General features: G+C 33.3%; 1 protein-coding gene across 3 annotated transcripts in view; it reads left to right on the top strand.

The window, feature by feature from the left end:
• ZNF385D (zinc finger protein 385D) overlaps positions 1 to 15119 on the top strand; it is a 368816-nt gene that overhangs the window by 246818 nt on the left and 106879 nt on the right. For 2 of the 3 annotated variants that reach the window (XM_031940342.1, XM_031940343.1), the window contains exons 4-5: positions 8245 to 8289; positions 14416 to 14578. In XM_031940342.1, coding sequence (XP_031796202.1) covers positions 8245 to 8289; positions 14416 to 14578 — 208 coding nt within the window. The remainder of the gene's footprint in view (positions 1 to 8244; positions 8290 to 14415; positions 14579 to 15119) is intronic. The other variant, XM_031940344.1, reaches the window with a different exon arrangement.

Raw genomic sequence — 15119 nt, 5'->3', positions numbered from 1 at the left:
AAGACATATATTCATTTTTTTTTATTATAGCTTTTTATTTACAAAACATGCATGGGTAATTTTTCAACATTGACTCTTGCAAAACCTTCTGTTCCAACTTTTTCCTTCCTTCCTCCCACCCCTTCCCCTAGATGGAAGGTAATCCAATACATATTAAATATGTTAAATCCAATATATGTATACATATTTATACAGTTATCTTGCTGCACAAGAAAAATCAGATCTAGAAAGAAAGAAAAAAACCTGAAAAGGAAAACAGAAATGCAAGCAAATAACAGAAAGAGTGGAAATGCTATGTTGTGCTCCACACTCATTTCCCATAGTTCTCTCTCTGGGTGTAGCTGATTCTCTTCTTTACTGAACAATTGGAACTGGCTTCAATTATCTCATTGTTGAAGAGAGCCACATCCATCAGAGTTGATCATTGTATAATCTTGTTGCCATGTATAATGATCAGTTCACTTAGCATCAGTTCATGTAAGTCTCTACAGGCCTCCTTGAAATCATCCTGCTGGTCCTTTCTTACAGAACAATAATATGAGGACATGCATTCAAATCTAGCCTCAGAAATTTGTGATCCTTAGTGGGTCCCTCAATGTCTGCCTGCCCAAGTTTACTCTATGATAAAATCCATATGTAATACTTAAAACTCTCATGGGTGTTGTACAAAAAAAGAAGAGATACTTGTAAAGTACTTTATAAACCTTATAGCGCCATATAAATGCTTGTTATTATGAATAATAATTATTAACATGAATAACAGTGTTACTTGTGAAACAATAGTTCATAGGATTTTTGGAGATTCAAATATAAAAGCAGATACAATGTAGTTTATTAGTCATTCAAAGGCACCATGAAATAGTAAATCAGTAAGCATTCGCTGAGTCCTGTTTGTGTACCTGGTACAGTGCTAAGTGATAGCAAAAACATGATCCTTACCCTCAAAGAGTTCACATTCTAATTGAGACAATAATAAGTAGATATCTAGGTCTATATAAAATAGTATGATTCTGAGGAAATGGAAAGAAATTTCACTGGGGATGATACAAGCAGCTGGTGACTGGGAAAGGCCTCTGCAGGAAATGGGATTTGAGACAAGTGTTGAAGGAAGCCAGAGAATCTAAGAATCAGGGGTCAGAGAAAAATTATTCCAAGCATAAGGACATTATATCCTAAGACACATAGCCATCTTGTCTACATTACAGAGTAGGAAGGAGGGGAGTTATATGATGAATTTGATGAGTCTCAGCATGTCAACATAAAACTTGATAATGATGTCAATGTGAAACAAAGCCAAAGGGAGAAGTTAAATTTTGTTTTAAAATATAGTTTAAAGATCAAGAAATAAATGAAAAGACACACATAATTAATCATAACCCAAATTTGTATAGGAGAAACACACTTAAAATTATTTTTCAATTAAAATGTGTTTTCCCTTCTCCTACTATCGATCCTTAAGGGAAAAGAGGAAAAATTTATTGTACAAATATGAAGCCAAGCAAAACAAATCCAATTTTTGCTGAATTCCACCAAAAAAAAAATCAGTGTTTTATTCTGTGCTCTGAGTGCCTCACCTCTCAGACGTCCTAAAGCAACCTTCACAACTTGGCCCTTTCCTCCCTTTCCAGCCTTCTTAGACTTTATCTCTTTCTAATACAGGCATTCCTCATTTTATTAGACTTTACTTAATTGTGCCTCATGAGTTTGTTTTATTTTTGTTTGTCTTTATAAATTGTAAGTTTGTGGCAACTTTGGGTCAAGCAACTACCCAACTATCAGATTTTGGTAATCCTCACAATATTTCAGATTTGTTCATTATTATTTTGTCTGTTATTATGATCTGTGATTAGTGATCTTTGATGCTACTATTGCCATTGTTTTGGGGACTGCCATAAAATGTGCCCTTATAAAATGGAAAACTTAATCAATAAAGGTTGGGTATGTTTTGACTGCTTCACCCACCTGCTATTTCTCAGTTTCTCTCTCTCTTTGAGCTTTCCCATTCCCTATTAAACAACAATTTTGAAGTAGGCCATTTAATAATACTACAATGACCTTTAAGTGTTCAAGTAAAATGAAGAGTCAGTCAGTGTGATAAACTTCATTGTTGTGTTATTTCAAGAAATTTCCATAGACAACCCAGTCTTCCATCACCATCACCTTGATCAGCCAGAAGCCATCAACACTGAAGTGAGACACTCCACCAGAGGAAAGATAATATTTCATTGGAGATGCAGATGATGGTTAGCGATTTTTTTTTTAGCAATAAAGTATTTTAAATTAGGGTATGTACATTTTTAGACAAAATACCACTGTACACTTAAAAGACATTATAGTGAAAATATAACTTTTATATTTACTAGGAAACAAAAAAATTCACGTGATTTGCTTTATTGTAATATTTGTTTTGCCAAAGTGTTCTGGCAGCAAACCCTCAATAGCTTTGAACTCTCCAAGCTCAATAGCTCTGTACTCTGAATAGTACAATTCAATGTACTGAATACAATAGAGTATTCCTGTACTCTACTATCCAGCTATACTGTGCTCCTTGTTGTTTCCTTGTTTCCATCAGTCCTTCTCCCTTTGTACTAGCTGACTTCCATCCCTGGATTCTCTGTCCATTATCTCTGTTGCTTGGTTACCCTAGCTTTCTTCAGGATTTAACTAAAAGCCCCACTTCTGTAAATCTTTTCTGATCCCTGAACTGCTAATACCTCTTAATTTTAAAATCAGATCCAAATACTTTCAGTGGATCTAGATATTTATATTTTTGTATTTCCCATTAGAATCTATACTCCCAGAGAGGACACATTGTGTTTTTGGTTTTCTTCTTCTCTTCTCCTTTGCTCTTCTGTCCTTTTCTCTCCTCTTCTCTCCTCATCTCTTTGCTTCTTTTCTCTTCATCACATCTCCTACTTCTTAGCTTAACATACAACCTGACACAAAATTGTAACTTAAATACTTGATGAATGACTGATATGAATGAACATTATGGATGATAATATAAACTTATGAAAAAATTACAACACAAAATCACTAAAATTATGAATGTTGGCTACTCTGCCATGATGCTGACCAAATATAATTTTGTTCTGGCACATTGGAAAAGAATAAATAATTGTTTTTTAGTTGCACACAGTTTATTTTTCTTCTGAAAGATTTTGCTGATTTCTTTTGGATTAAGTGTCTTATTTCTAGAAAAAAATAGTATCTTATTTCTTCTTGTCCCTTGCAGAAAGCCATTCTTATAATAAAATAATAAAGAGAAGGGAAAACCAATTCCACAAAATCAAGACCATATTTAAAAAATATTGCATGGTATGCAGTCTTCTACATCATTTGTCCCTTCACCTTTGCAAAGAAGTGAGAAGGAAGTAGTTCCTCTCATATTTTCTTTGGAGTCAAACCCAACAGTTATAATTTTGCAATATTTATTTTGATTACATTGTTGTTCTTTCTGTTTGCATTGTTGTTGCATATATTGTCTTTTTTATTATGATTACTTCACTTTCCTCAGATCATAATTCTTCTCATGCTTCTCTATATTCATTTTCCTCCACATGATAATAGATTCATAACTGCAAAGGATCTTAGGATACATTTATCTATTCACACACTTCACTATTTATCAAATAAGGAAACTGAGGCACAATGCCAGACATATAAGTAACAAATATTTAAGGTAGAATTGAATCTAAATCCTTCTGAATTTATTCAGTGTTCTAACCATGATTCTTTGGTGCTTCTCACATTCACTTTTACAACACAATATTCCATTGCCTTCATATACCACGATTTACACAGGTGTTCTTCAGTTGAAGGACATCTACTTTGTTTTTTGTTCTTTATCAACATAAAAATGCTTCTATAAATAGTATAGTTTTTAAAAATTCATCCTTTGCAATTACTTTGTTTTTAGCCTTGACCTCTCTATCTTACATACTTCTAAGTGAATCTGATGAGTATGGAGTGTGAGACAATTTCAAATGTTTTATTTAATGTGAGAACAATCAATGTAATTTTATGTGATAGTACTGCCTAAGAGGGGGGATTTGTGTTCCCCATAAAAAAGGTTTAACAAAAATATTTTTAAGTTAAAAAAAGAAACAGCTTTTGACTGGTTGGTCACAAGCATATTCACACAGTATTTTATCATTAATACCATTGCTAGCAATAAGAAAGAGGGGAAATATTTAGGCCAAGTCTTTTAAAAACTAATGTTCTTGTTTATGTCAATTCCATCTTGGCCAATATTTCACATTTTTTAATGCTTTGTTTTCACTTAGCTGTATCAATTTGTATTCACTTATATAAGGAAATGAAAGTTTCTGGAATATGCCTATATTTTGTTAATGACTAGAAAAGGAATAAATAGACTTTTCTTCATCAATTCCTGGATAAAATGTTGCCTTCATAGACTCATAGACTGTCAGTATTTGAAAGGATATTAAATCTTACTTATACTTGAGCTATAAACTTCACAACGTCCTTGATAAGTAGTCTTCTGTCCTTTGCTTGAAGGCTTCTAATAATGGCACACTCATTACACAAGGAAGCAATATAATTCAACTGTGGAACCACTAAATTTGTTAGGAAATATTTTTCTAATTTCAAGGTCTGGCTCTCTAAAACTTTTACCTATTGATACTTCTATGACATGGGTTCAAGAAAAAAATGAATTCAAATGAAAAAAGTATATATTTTATATCCATTTGACAGCCCCAAGTATTCCCTTCTCCAGACTAAGTATCTCCTATTCCTTTCACTGATCCTTGGAAGGCACAATGCACCAAGTCTATCAGTCAGTCAATTCAAAAGATTATTTATGACTTTATTCTAAATTTTGTGGATAAAATGATAGGCAAAACCATCCTCTGCCCACAAGGCATTTAAGTTCTATTGGGGATGACAAAGTATATAAACAAATAGACTACTTATATAGACATTGTAGGAAGTAATCTTTAAAGAAGAAGGTTCTAGTTTTTCTAGTGAAAAGTTTGTACCTACTGTTCTCTGGGCTTCCACTTGATAATTTCCTAGAATGTGAATCTCAGAACTGAATATAACATTTCAACTGTTTTCTGACCAGGAATGAGTTAAGGGAAGAAGAAAATTTCTCAACCTGGCAAATCCACACTATAGTCAGGGCTTGCTTTAGTTTTTTTCAAGCCCCTATGTCATGTTCTTGACTTCTATTGGGTTTCCAATCCATTTGTTACACTGATTATAGATACTGGCTACCCTACATCCATATTCTAGTAGTTGGAAAATATATTTAGTTGTGCCTGAATTTTTAAGAAAAATATTTTATGGATCTGACCCGAAGCAGTAATTTATAGTTTATGTTGTACTTGTGGCCTAAGAGAATTAAATTTTTTTTTTGTAAAACCAATTCCTTATATATGTGCTAATAGAGCTCTTCAATTTTTATGAACTGGCATTTTAAAAATACAGTTATTATAAGAATAAGTCATTATTTTCCTGCTTTCCAAAGGAAATTCTATTATTTATTAAAATGAAAAAAAATAAACCTCCGTATTATTCCTTTGACAAATTTGACCTAAAGCAAGCTTCTTTCTGTAAGTAGAACCATTTGCTTTTAATGATAAGCTTCATTAAAGCACCAAAACAATGGTTTGTGTTTGTGTCAGATGCTTTAAGAACCATAAAAAAAAAATTCCCTGAAGTAGTTTTGACAGACCAAAAAGAACTGCCAAGAAATGCCACCATAGAGTAAAATTGAACTCAACACACATTCTGATTCCATAGGTGATTCCAGATATCATTACATGCACTAATATGAATGATGAAAAATAACATTTTTCCACTAAGAAAGGCATTCCCGAAGGAGCTTTTAATTTAGGAGAGTATTACTATGGAAGCAGTATTTGGATTTTCTCCTCAATTCAGTTCGACAGGCATTTATTGAGCAAATATCATGTGCCAAGAGTAGTATTGGTGGTAGGAACACAATAATAGAAAGACAATATTGCCTGTTCTTAAGGAGTTTGCATTCTATTGCTTAATAGAAGCAATTATGGAGTTCAGTGAGGATTTATTACTTGTCCCATTTCGTGGAGAACGAGATCAAGGACATGAGAGGATAAATTCCTTATATGTAATCACACCATTTATTAAGACCACCTCTTTTATTATTATTTTTATAGAACCAAACAGAGTGAATAATGAGACCTCAAGAATTCTGTCTCTTGTATGTGTTAGTAATATAAGATCATTTAGTACAGGCATTGTTTAATTTTTATTCTTGTATCCCTATCCACTAACACAGATAACAAACCTGGTTGGTATTAAATAAATGCTTTTTTGATAGAATCTCTGGAATTTAAAACAACTTTGTTTCTTCTACTGCCCAAACTTTCCCAAAGCTAATCAATTCATAACTGTTTTCATTCTTTTTATTAGTTAGCACTCAGTCACACTTTTCCAAAATCAACTTTCCAGTTTTTCTTTTCTTATTTTTTAAAAATAAATTTATGTCCCAATCAGAGTTCCCCTATCTAGTTCTCAATGGGACAGCTGTTTGGAAGGTACTTCAATATCACAGGTTTCCTTGGCAACAAGGATCAGGTGAAAACACTCCAATTAGCCTGTCTCAATCACTCAAGTTCCCTCACTTTATCAATGCACAGAAGACACCTTATATAATGTAATGCTTCATCATGGGCACTCTGAAATATATAGGTGGTCAGCGTTGCTTTGGGCAGGTGAGTACCCATGCTTGCTCCTATCCAGCTGGGGCAAGCTCAGTGGGGAAGAGTCTTAATATTTTGCACTGTCAAATTTGGAAATATCTGTTTTAAAAGAAATATTCAGATTATCTTCTTGCTTGGCAGAGACCATGGGTTGCATCATTTTTTGAACCTAGTAACATTTGTGTTTGTTGGAAGTCTCTATTCTTTATTTCATTGTTGGTTCTTAATAAATGTTTATTAGTTGATGGGAGGTAGATTTTTTTCTTGAGTCCATGCATTTAATGTCCTGAGGCAAACAAAGACATATCCAAAATGAATCACCCATCATTGGTCTTGGAAAGATCATTCTTAATTGAATGTTATTTGCCATGGGGAATAGCTGAAATTGGTGAAAGTTTCCAGTTTTCATCACTCTTGGGTCATCTAATTACATGCTGGCTTCCCAAGCTGAAACAGGTTATTATGCATGGGTTGTGCTATAGCAGGATGCAAAATGTGAAAAGGGTAATTAACTTATCGAATTCATGACTGTTTCCCTTTGCTTAACCCAGATCCATGGGTTTAAAATGTTAAAGCTTTTACCAGTGGAGGCAAGTTACTTAAAACTATGGTACTCTAAATGTTTGAATTTCTTTTACTGAATGGGGTGGAACAAAAAGAAAAAAAAAGATATTGCTTTGTTTATGAGAATGGAACTTCAAATTAACTTGACTTATCTGCCAGATGAGGTTCCTTTTATAAGCTTTAAGGAGACACCCAATTTTGAATAGAAAGAACAAAAGTCTATATGCCTAGAAATCAGTTTCATGCAGCTGCAGTTAATGGATTAGATGCCCTTCAGCTCTAGTAAATTTTATATGGTGTGGATGAAATATTAGTTATTTTCTTTTGTACTATTCCTTCCCCCTTTCGAGTTTATCGCATCTCATTCATAAGCAATGGAATACCATAACAGGTAAACAGAAGAATTGGTTTGTTGAAGTCAGTCTTAAATTTAAAAATAAGATGATGAAGAGTATCATACTCCTTTAATCCTTTAATAATAAAAAAAAAGATCAGTCTTTATTTTAACCATGAAATTTCATGGACTCTCCCCATAAGTGGGTTCACAATCACATTTATGAAATATGTTTAATTGTTCCTGAGGGAAACTAGTAAATTTGCTTAGGATTATAGCTTTAAATTACTTAGGATCACAAAAATTATAATTTCAAATTTAGTTTGAAGTAATTTAAATCTTCAGATACCAAAAATGTGTTTGTGAATTAAGATACTCTATTATGTTAAGTGAATAGAAAATAAAGCCTATTTTAAAAAATAAAACATATTAGTAGTGAAAAACAAAACAGATATTCTATCCCTGGTACAAGCTTGAAGAAAAAATGGGGTGAAAGGAAGATGTTTTAAAAAATATTTGGGCATTATTCTCTGTATTTCTTAAAGTATAATATATAGTAAGTTTGTTTTTTTAAAACTAGTTGAGGTTTCCTGAATACAGTATCATGTTTCATCAGTTTCATTTCCTCCCCAGAATCTCCCAAAGAATACCAATGAATACCAACTCACACTAAGAGAGGTAATTCTTATATTTTGTGAGATTCTAATCTTTAACTAATATAATTCATATGTGGCCTATACTTATATTACATGATGGATAAATATAACATTCATTTTTTATATAAAATGCTTACATTTTGACTAATAGAAATTGTTTATAGTGAAATTAGCCCCACTTCAAACTTTTTTGTTGAAGGATTATTTCTAGATATAATCCTATTTTCAACCAATGTATTCCATCATTATATTTCTAGAAGAAAAAGAAGTGGTCATATATCTACCTTCAATTGCTTGCTGTCTGATTTTTGTCTTCATGTACTGTTGTTTTTTACATCGGTCAATTTGTATGATATCACCAGCAACCATTACCTTTTTAATTTTGTATTCACGTGACAATCAAACAAATTAATATCAGAAATGCTGTGAGTATCCTGTAATTCTATTTTTAAAAGGTCCTCAAAACATCACATACAGAGTTAAATCAAAACTGTGTTATGATTTTAGAATATTGTAGCTGGCCCCACTAGATAGCAATGATTCAGAAAGAAATTCTTGACTTGAAAGATAAGGACAAATGAACTAGTTCTGGATGGATATATTTAACCTTTAGTTGAGTTTGAGTTCCAATTTGCTTAAACTAGAATTATTTCCTAAAAATTGCAGCCAATATTCAAGATATTAAAAATCAGATTAGACTATTGACACATGACCTAAAGGGAAATTGTAAAAGACTCATATTTCACAGGGGTCTATGAGAAAATGCAGTGTTGTTCCTTGCCTTGCAGCTATTATTTGTTTTGCTTTATATTTTCATTTGAAAGTTAAGGTCAGTTAGAGTGACCTTTTCTTATTCACTGACTTATTTTCTTTGGGTTGAAAACATTAAATTCTTCTTTATTCTATTCTTATAATCATGATGTAATTACTGCAGCCATTTGATTAGATATTAGTTTTTTTTTTTCAGAAGAGGAATCCCTAAAATTTATTTTAATAGATTGGAGGGTTCCCCCCACTCTCTTTTCCTTTAAAATATACATGCAGATATATGCATATACATGGATCTAAGAGCATATATTTCTAAATGGACATATACACACATTTTTTTTTTTTATGGAATGGTTCCCAGCTTTCCAGGAAGACCTTGAAAGAAAACCGGTTAATAAAGCACAGGAAATGATCCTTGGAAACATAGACCAGTGACATTCCACTTTGGTTCCTTCTGTCTTCCCCAAAATATAAAAATTGTTTAAGCCAGGGAAGATGCTTCTCCTGAGTTATTGCTTTTATAACTTCACAGCAGGAGCCATACTTGGGCTGAGACTTTTTTTATGGCCACAGCAGGATCAGATGTGATTGAAAGATTTAGTCTATCTAATTCACTGTGGCTTGTTCAGATGATCTTGAAAGACATGAGATGATATTTCTTGATCTCTCCTTTTGGAATTTTACAGTGAATTCATCAGAAGCTTTATCACATACAATTCTACTCATCAAAGCATGACTTATGACTTCTGAAACCAGGTTACTTAGAGAACTGAAACAACTATTTGGATAATACAAGTGAACTATTGGTATAAGCTAGTTTAGCTATTTTCCATCTGGGGCAAAGCTAGTAGGAAAAGCTCACTACAGTATAGACAACAGTCTGACTGGGGTGGATGGGTAATTCAGTTCCATGGACTGGGGGTTAATGAGTAAGGAAAGCCCAGAAGAAGGATTATTGGGTGCCAGTAATGCTGTGTGGTCATAAGGGTTGTAGAGAGTCAAGAAATGAGCTATGGGTGAGGAAGTCACTTTAGAGAACTTTTTCCCAAAAGAAATAGTCTGCCCTTATGTTGAAACTTTGAAATAAAGTCCTATTTGCCCCTGATAGTGACATCATTGGTATAGGGATAATACTCTACTAATATCCTGCCCAGTTCCTTAGGGAAAAAAATGGCCCCAGATTTTCAATAACCAGGCCAGTGTAATATGAATTCTAGTAGGCTCTAGTATTTCTGAAATAAGTTGGGAAATAAACAAATGATAAGTTGTAGGAAAACAAAAAATAATTGCATAATGTCTGCCCTCAAGGAGCTCCAGTTCTAATGGGGAAGGCAACAGACAACAGACAACTAGGTATATACAAGATAAATATGTGTAAAATAGAAAGGAATCTCAGAAAGAAGACAGGTAGGGGAGAGAGTGTATGGGAAAGATTTCTTGCAGAAGGAAAGTCTTTGTGATCAGAGCCAGTGGAGGACTTTCCTGTAAGTATCAGTCCAGTTGCATCTGCAAAAACTCAATGTCAGATTGGATAACACATATTTTGTAATAGAGATTACTAAAAAAAAAAAACAACAAAAAAAAACAAAAACAAAAACAAAAAAAAATAACATTACTAAGGTATAAAAAGGAAGGCAGCCTACATCAGTTGATATAGGGAGGGCTGTCACTATGGAAATCATAGCTCCCTATAATTGAAATTTTCCTGTAAAATAAAGATAGCCTAGAAGTCTACAAGATCTGGGTTGTTTGCTATTGTTGTTAAACAAATTTATTGGATCAGTACTTAGCATTCTCTTTAATTCTTTTCCTGTATTCTCAATCACACTGATTCCTTAATTGAATCCACAATGACCTTCTTGAGTTTCATTGGACAATTTTTTTTAGAGCATACTTCAATTGATGTTCTCCAATTTAGTTTTTGAGTTCACAGCTCAGGAAGGTGAGAATTTATTTAGGACCATCATTTTAGAATTAGGTTTTCTCTATTCATTTTATTTATAAACTGGCTTACTCCCTAGATCCACTAGAGATAAATTCATACCTGGTCCTTGAAAGGATTTTTATATATGGTTGTCATTGAGGAGGTAGAGAGTTGAAAATTTTAAAGATGGTAAGATGTCTGAAATTTGACTATCTCACTTGGAACCCTAGGAAGTTACTCTTAGTCATGTCTAGTCCTCTATGACCCTATTTGGGATTTCTTGGCAAAGATTCTATAGGGATTTTTCATTTCCTTCTCCAGCTAATTTTATAGATAAGATAACTGAGGCAAATAGGGTTAAATGCTTGCCCAAGATCATATAGCTAGTAAATATCTAAGGCCAGATTTGAATTCAGGTCTTTCTGACTCCTAGCTTGGTCTTCTATTCACTGTACCTTCTAATTTGCCAATAAAGATATTAACATAAATCTCATTTTATGTATCATTTCACATATGAATTCATGTTATGTCTTTCTTATTTGTATGTTATAATATACTAATTTAAATGAGTAAATTAGATCCCAAACAGGATTTTTCCATATTGATTAAATTACTTTTCAGTATCTGTCATCACGCCTTCTCCCTAATCTTAGAATGCTAAAAATTTCTCTCCTGGAGACCGGGGAAAAATGGAGTAGGTGGTGCTTAAGTTTTAAAGATGAAAATGTAGCTTATAAAACACTTTTAGTTATCAAATAATTTAATTGAATTGATATAATTGCCCTTGAAAAGCTTGATTAATTTGAAAACAAACTTAAAAAAAATTCACAACAACTTTGAGTAACTAAGTAATTTTGACTATTATAAATATCCAAATAAACTATAAAAGATATATGAGGGAAGATATATCCAGAGAAAGAACTGCTAAATAGTAGTATGTACAGTATGATTTTATACACACTCACACATACACACAGAGATATAGATATAGATCCATATTTGTGTCTATTGGTAACCATTTTTACAATGGGGGAGGGGGAGAAGAAAGGAAAAAAGGGAAAAAGTTACAAGATATATTTATTATATATTTAAAAACAGTTTAAAAGTTGTACATAATAAATTTACAGGCATATATTCAATTCCTCTCTATTCTATCAAGTAATAGATGTTTTTTTTTAAAGGTTCAGAATAAAAACTTGACCAATGGGGCATGGTGACAAATGCTTGTATAAATCTTTATCCCTGCTATCAGAGAGAACAAGGTTGGTGGGTTGCTTAAGTTTAGAAGTTCTGAGCTATAGTAAAGCTAAATGTAATCATATCTCTGAACTAAGTCTAGCAAAAATATGGTTAACTCCTAAGAGTAGGGAACATCAGGCTGCTCAAAAAAGGGTAAACAAGCCATAGGGTAGAAACAGAGCAGATCAGAATAAATATGCTTAGCAATAGTGGGATCAGGCTTGTAAATGGATACTATACTTTCAGTGTTGGTGGGATAGAGACATCCAAGATCAAAAAAAAAAAAAAAAAGAAAGAAAGAAATAATATTTTAAAAGAATAACATTAAAATAAATGTTTATTACTTGGTGGGAATGGCAAAAAATTATATCCAATGGAAATATTTTATATCACATGATCATGCTAATATGACATTGTTTCTTTAACTGTAGCATTTCTTAACTTCTTGTTTTTGGCTTTTAGTATGTCTCAGTGTTATGTGTCCTTGAAAATGTGTAAATGATGCATGACTGTGCTATCTGTTTAAGTTGTTTCTAATAAATAACTTCACTGTCCAGTGTTCTTTCAATAAGGGTACCTGGTACTTATATTTTAAAATCTCATGTTTTAGCCAGTCAGAATGATGCACCTTAAATAAATTGATAAATTTTAAAATTGGTTAATACATTTAAAAATTACTAAATACACTTTTTGAGTAGCTAGATGAAAAGAGTGATTTCTGAATGTTTATTAGCATAGATTTTAGTTTAAAAACTCATTCCTTAAAGTTGGGTCATTATTTTTTACTAATTTTCCCTACTACTAGCTCAATTCAATTCAACATTAAACTCTACTCTGTGCAAGATAATAGAGATGCTGATAAGTGTTTACTTTCTCATGAATGTTCAGTGATCAATGAGATTTCAAAATGGTAGGGCACAATGGCCTTTTCCATCATCAGTAGGTTTTGTGATCTGTTAAGTCCTAAGAGCTGATTTGTCTCAATCATTTCTATTTCAAGCCTTGTACAAAGTTAGTTTTTCTCTTGGCCTTCAAGGATGAATGAATGGAATAGAGAAAGAGGAAGTAATGCAAAGGAGAAGAATAAAACAAATTTTAAAAGAGAATTATATCTTCCACAAAAAAGTGATACAATTTGCTTAACGTATATCACAGGCTCCCAAACATAGGTTTTCAATTCTTGGGGAAATATTTCTCCATTAGATATTGATTAGTAGAATGTGAAGGTTTAAGAATTTCAGATATTTCAGCAAATCATTATAGAAATGGACACAAACAATACTTAATGTAGCCTATTATTCCAACCTATACTCCTAGCTCTATGTTCTTGATCTTCTTTAAAGAATGGGAGAAAAGTAGGATGAAAAGAAGGATTTATCTTTTTTTAAAGGCCCTCTTAATATATACTTATATTAATAAATTAAAAGGGAAATACATGTATTATCAAAAAAAGTCTAAAGAATGGGAAAATCTCTGCAGAAGCATTGGTAAAAGACACTGTTACCATCAGTTTCACTTGCTAGTCAGAACACATCGGGAGCTCTTGGCAATAGGTCAGAGTCTCTGAGGTTCATGATTTGAAAGAACATCCTTAGTCTTGAATTTTACTGGCTTCCTTCAGGCGGGAGCAGGATAAACTGACCCTTCCTTTTAAAGCCAGAAAGTTAAACAGCTTTCCCAAATATTAGAATGTAGGCACCATATTTCCTCCTAAACTCTCTCACCCGACTATGTATCTGTAGAGTAGCCCCTTCCCTTGTTAGTTATGAGCTCCTACACATAAATAGTTTTGGCAACGCCTGTTAGTAATACATTCAGTGATTGCATTGGACACATTTTTGAACAAATGAGCCAGATGGACAATTCATTAGTCTCCTTGTTTAAATCTTAGGGAGACAAGCAATATGGTAGAATGAAGGCAGCATTCCAATGTGCCAAAGTGAAATTCTTTACACCACCAAAAAATATTCAGTGATGTGTCAAGTTTTTATTTTTTTTAGGTTTTATCCAATTCGATCCTTTCTGCCTTGGGATTCTTATGCCCCCAACTCTGTTCATATTCCGGCATCATTCTGAAGCATGCTAGCCATTTGATCATTGTCAGGAAGAGCATGGATGGTACCCATTATTGAAAGGTCATCTGTATTTGTACTAATACAGAGAATGCCAGTTTAGAAATGAGCCTGATTGCATGGTTCATTTTGTTCTCCTTTGTAGAGCCAGGCTGCGGCCCACTACAAAGGCACTAAACATGCCAAGAAGCTCAAAGCACTGGAAGCCATGAAAAATAAACAGAAATCTGTACCTGCCAAGGACAGCGCAAAGACTACCTTCACCTCCATCACTACCAATGCCATCAATACCAGCTCTGACAAAACAGGTTATGAGATAATCTTTGTTGTTGTCATTGTTTCCGTTCTGGGGGTTGCATTTTCACATCTCCCTGCTCTGTTGGGTTCTGTTCTCACCACGCCAGCATCACTCTGGAGCCATTTTTATGTCCAGTGGTGAATTCCTTCTCCGTTCCTTTCCTTTTCACCATCCCTGAGAGGTTCAGATAATTCCCAGATACAATGTGAGCTTTCCATATGTGAAAGGGATTGGAGCCATTTTTCTGTTCAGTGGTGAATTCCCTTCCCCACTCCTTTCCCCTTCAGTATCCCTGAGAGGTTCAGATAATTCCCAGGTAGTACATTGTAAGTTTTCCATATTTGAAAGGGGTTTTGACTTTTGAGAGATTCAGTGCTTGTAAATGATTAAATCTAGGTTTCCTGAATTGATACAGTTAAGTGTTCTGTGGGACCCAGGATTTGGTTTGCAGTTTGAAGGCAGCACTTAACTCTTTACAGTGATTGATATACAATTTGATTTCGTGATAAATTCTCTCCCAGACTTTCCATCTTCATTTTATGAAGGAACCT

This window comes from Sarcophilus harrisii, chromosome 5 (genome assembly GCF_902635505.1).
Source record: "Sarcophilus harrisii chromosome 5, mSarHar1.11, whole genome shotgun sequence".
Taxonomy (NCBI): domain Eukaryota; kingdom Metazoa; phylum Chordata; class Mammalia; order Dasyuromorphia; family Dasyuridae; genus Sarcophilus; species Sarcophilus harrisii.
Note: the sequence above shows the minus strand (reverse complement) of the source record. Positions and strands in the feature narration are given on the sequence as shown.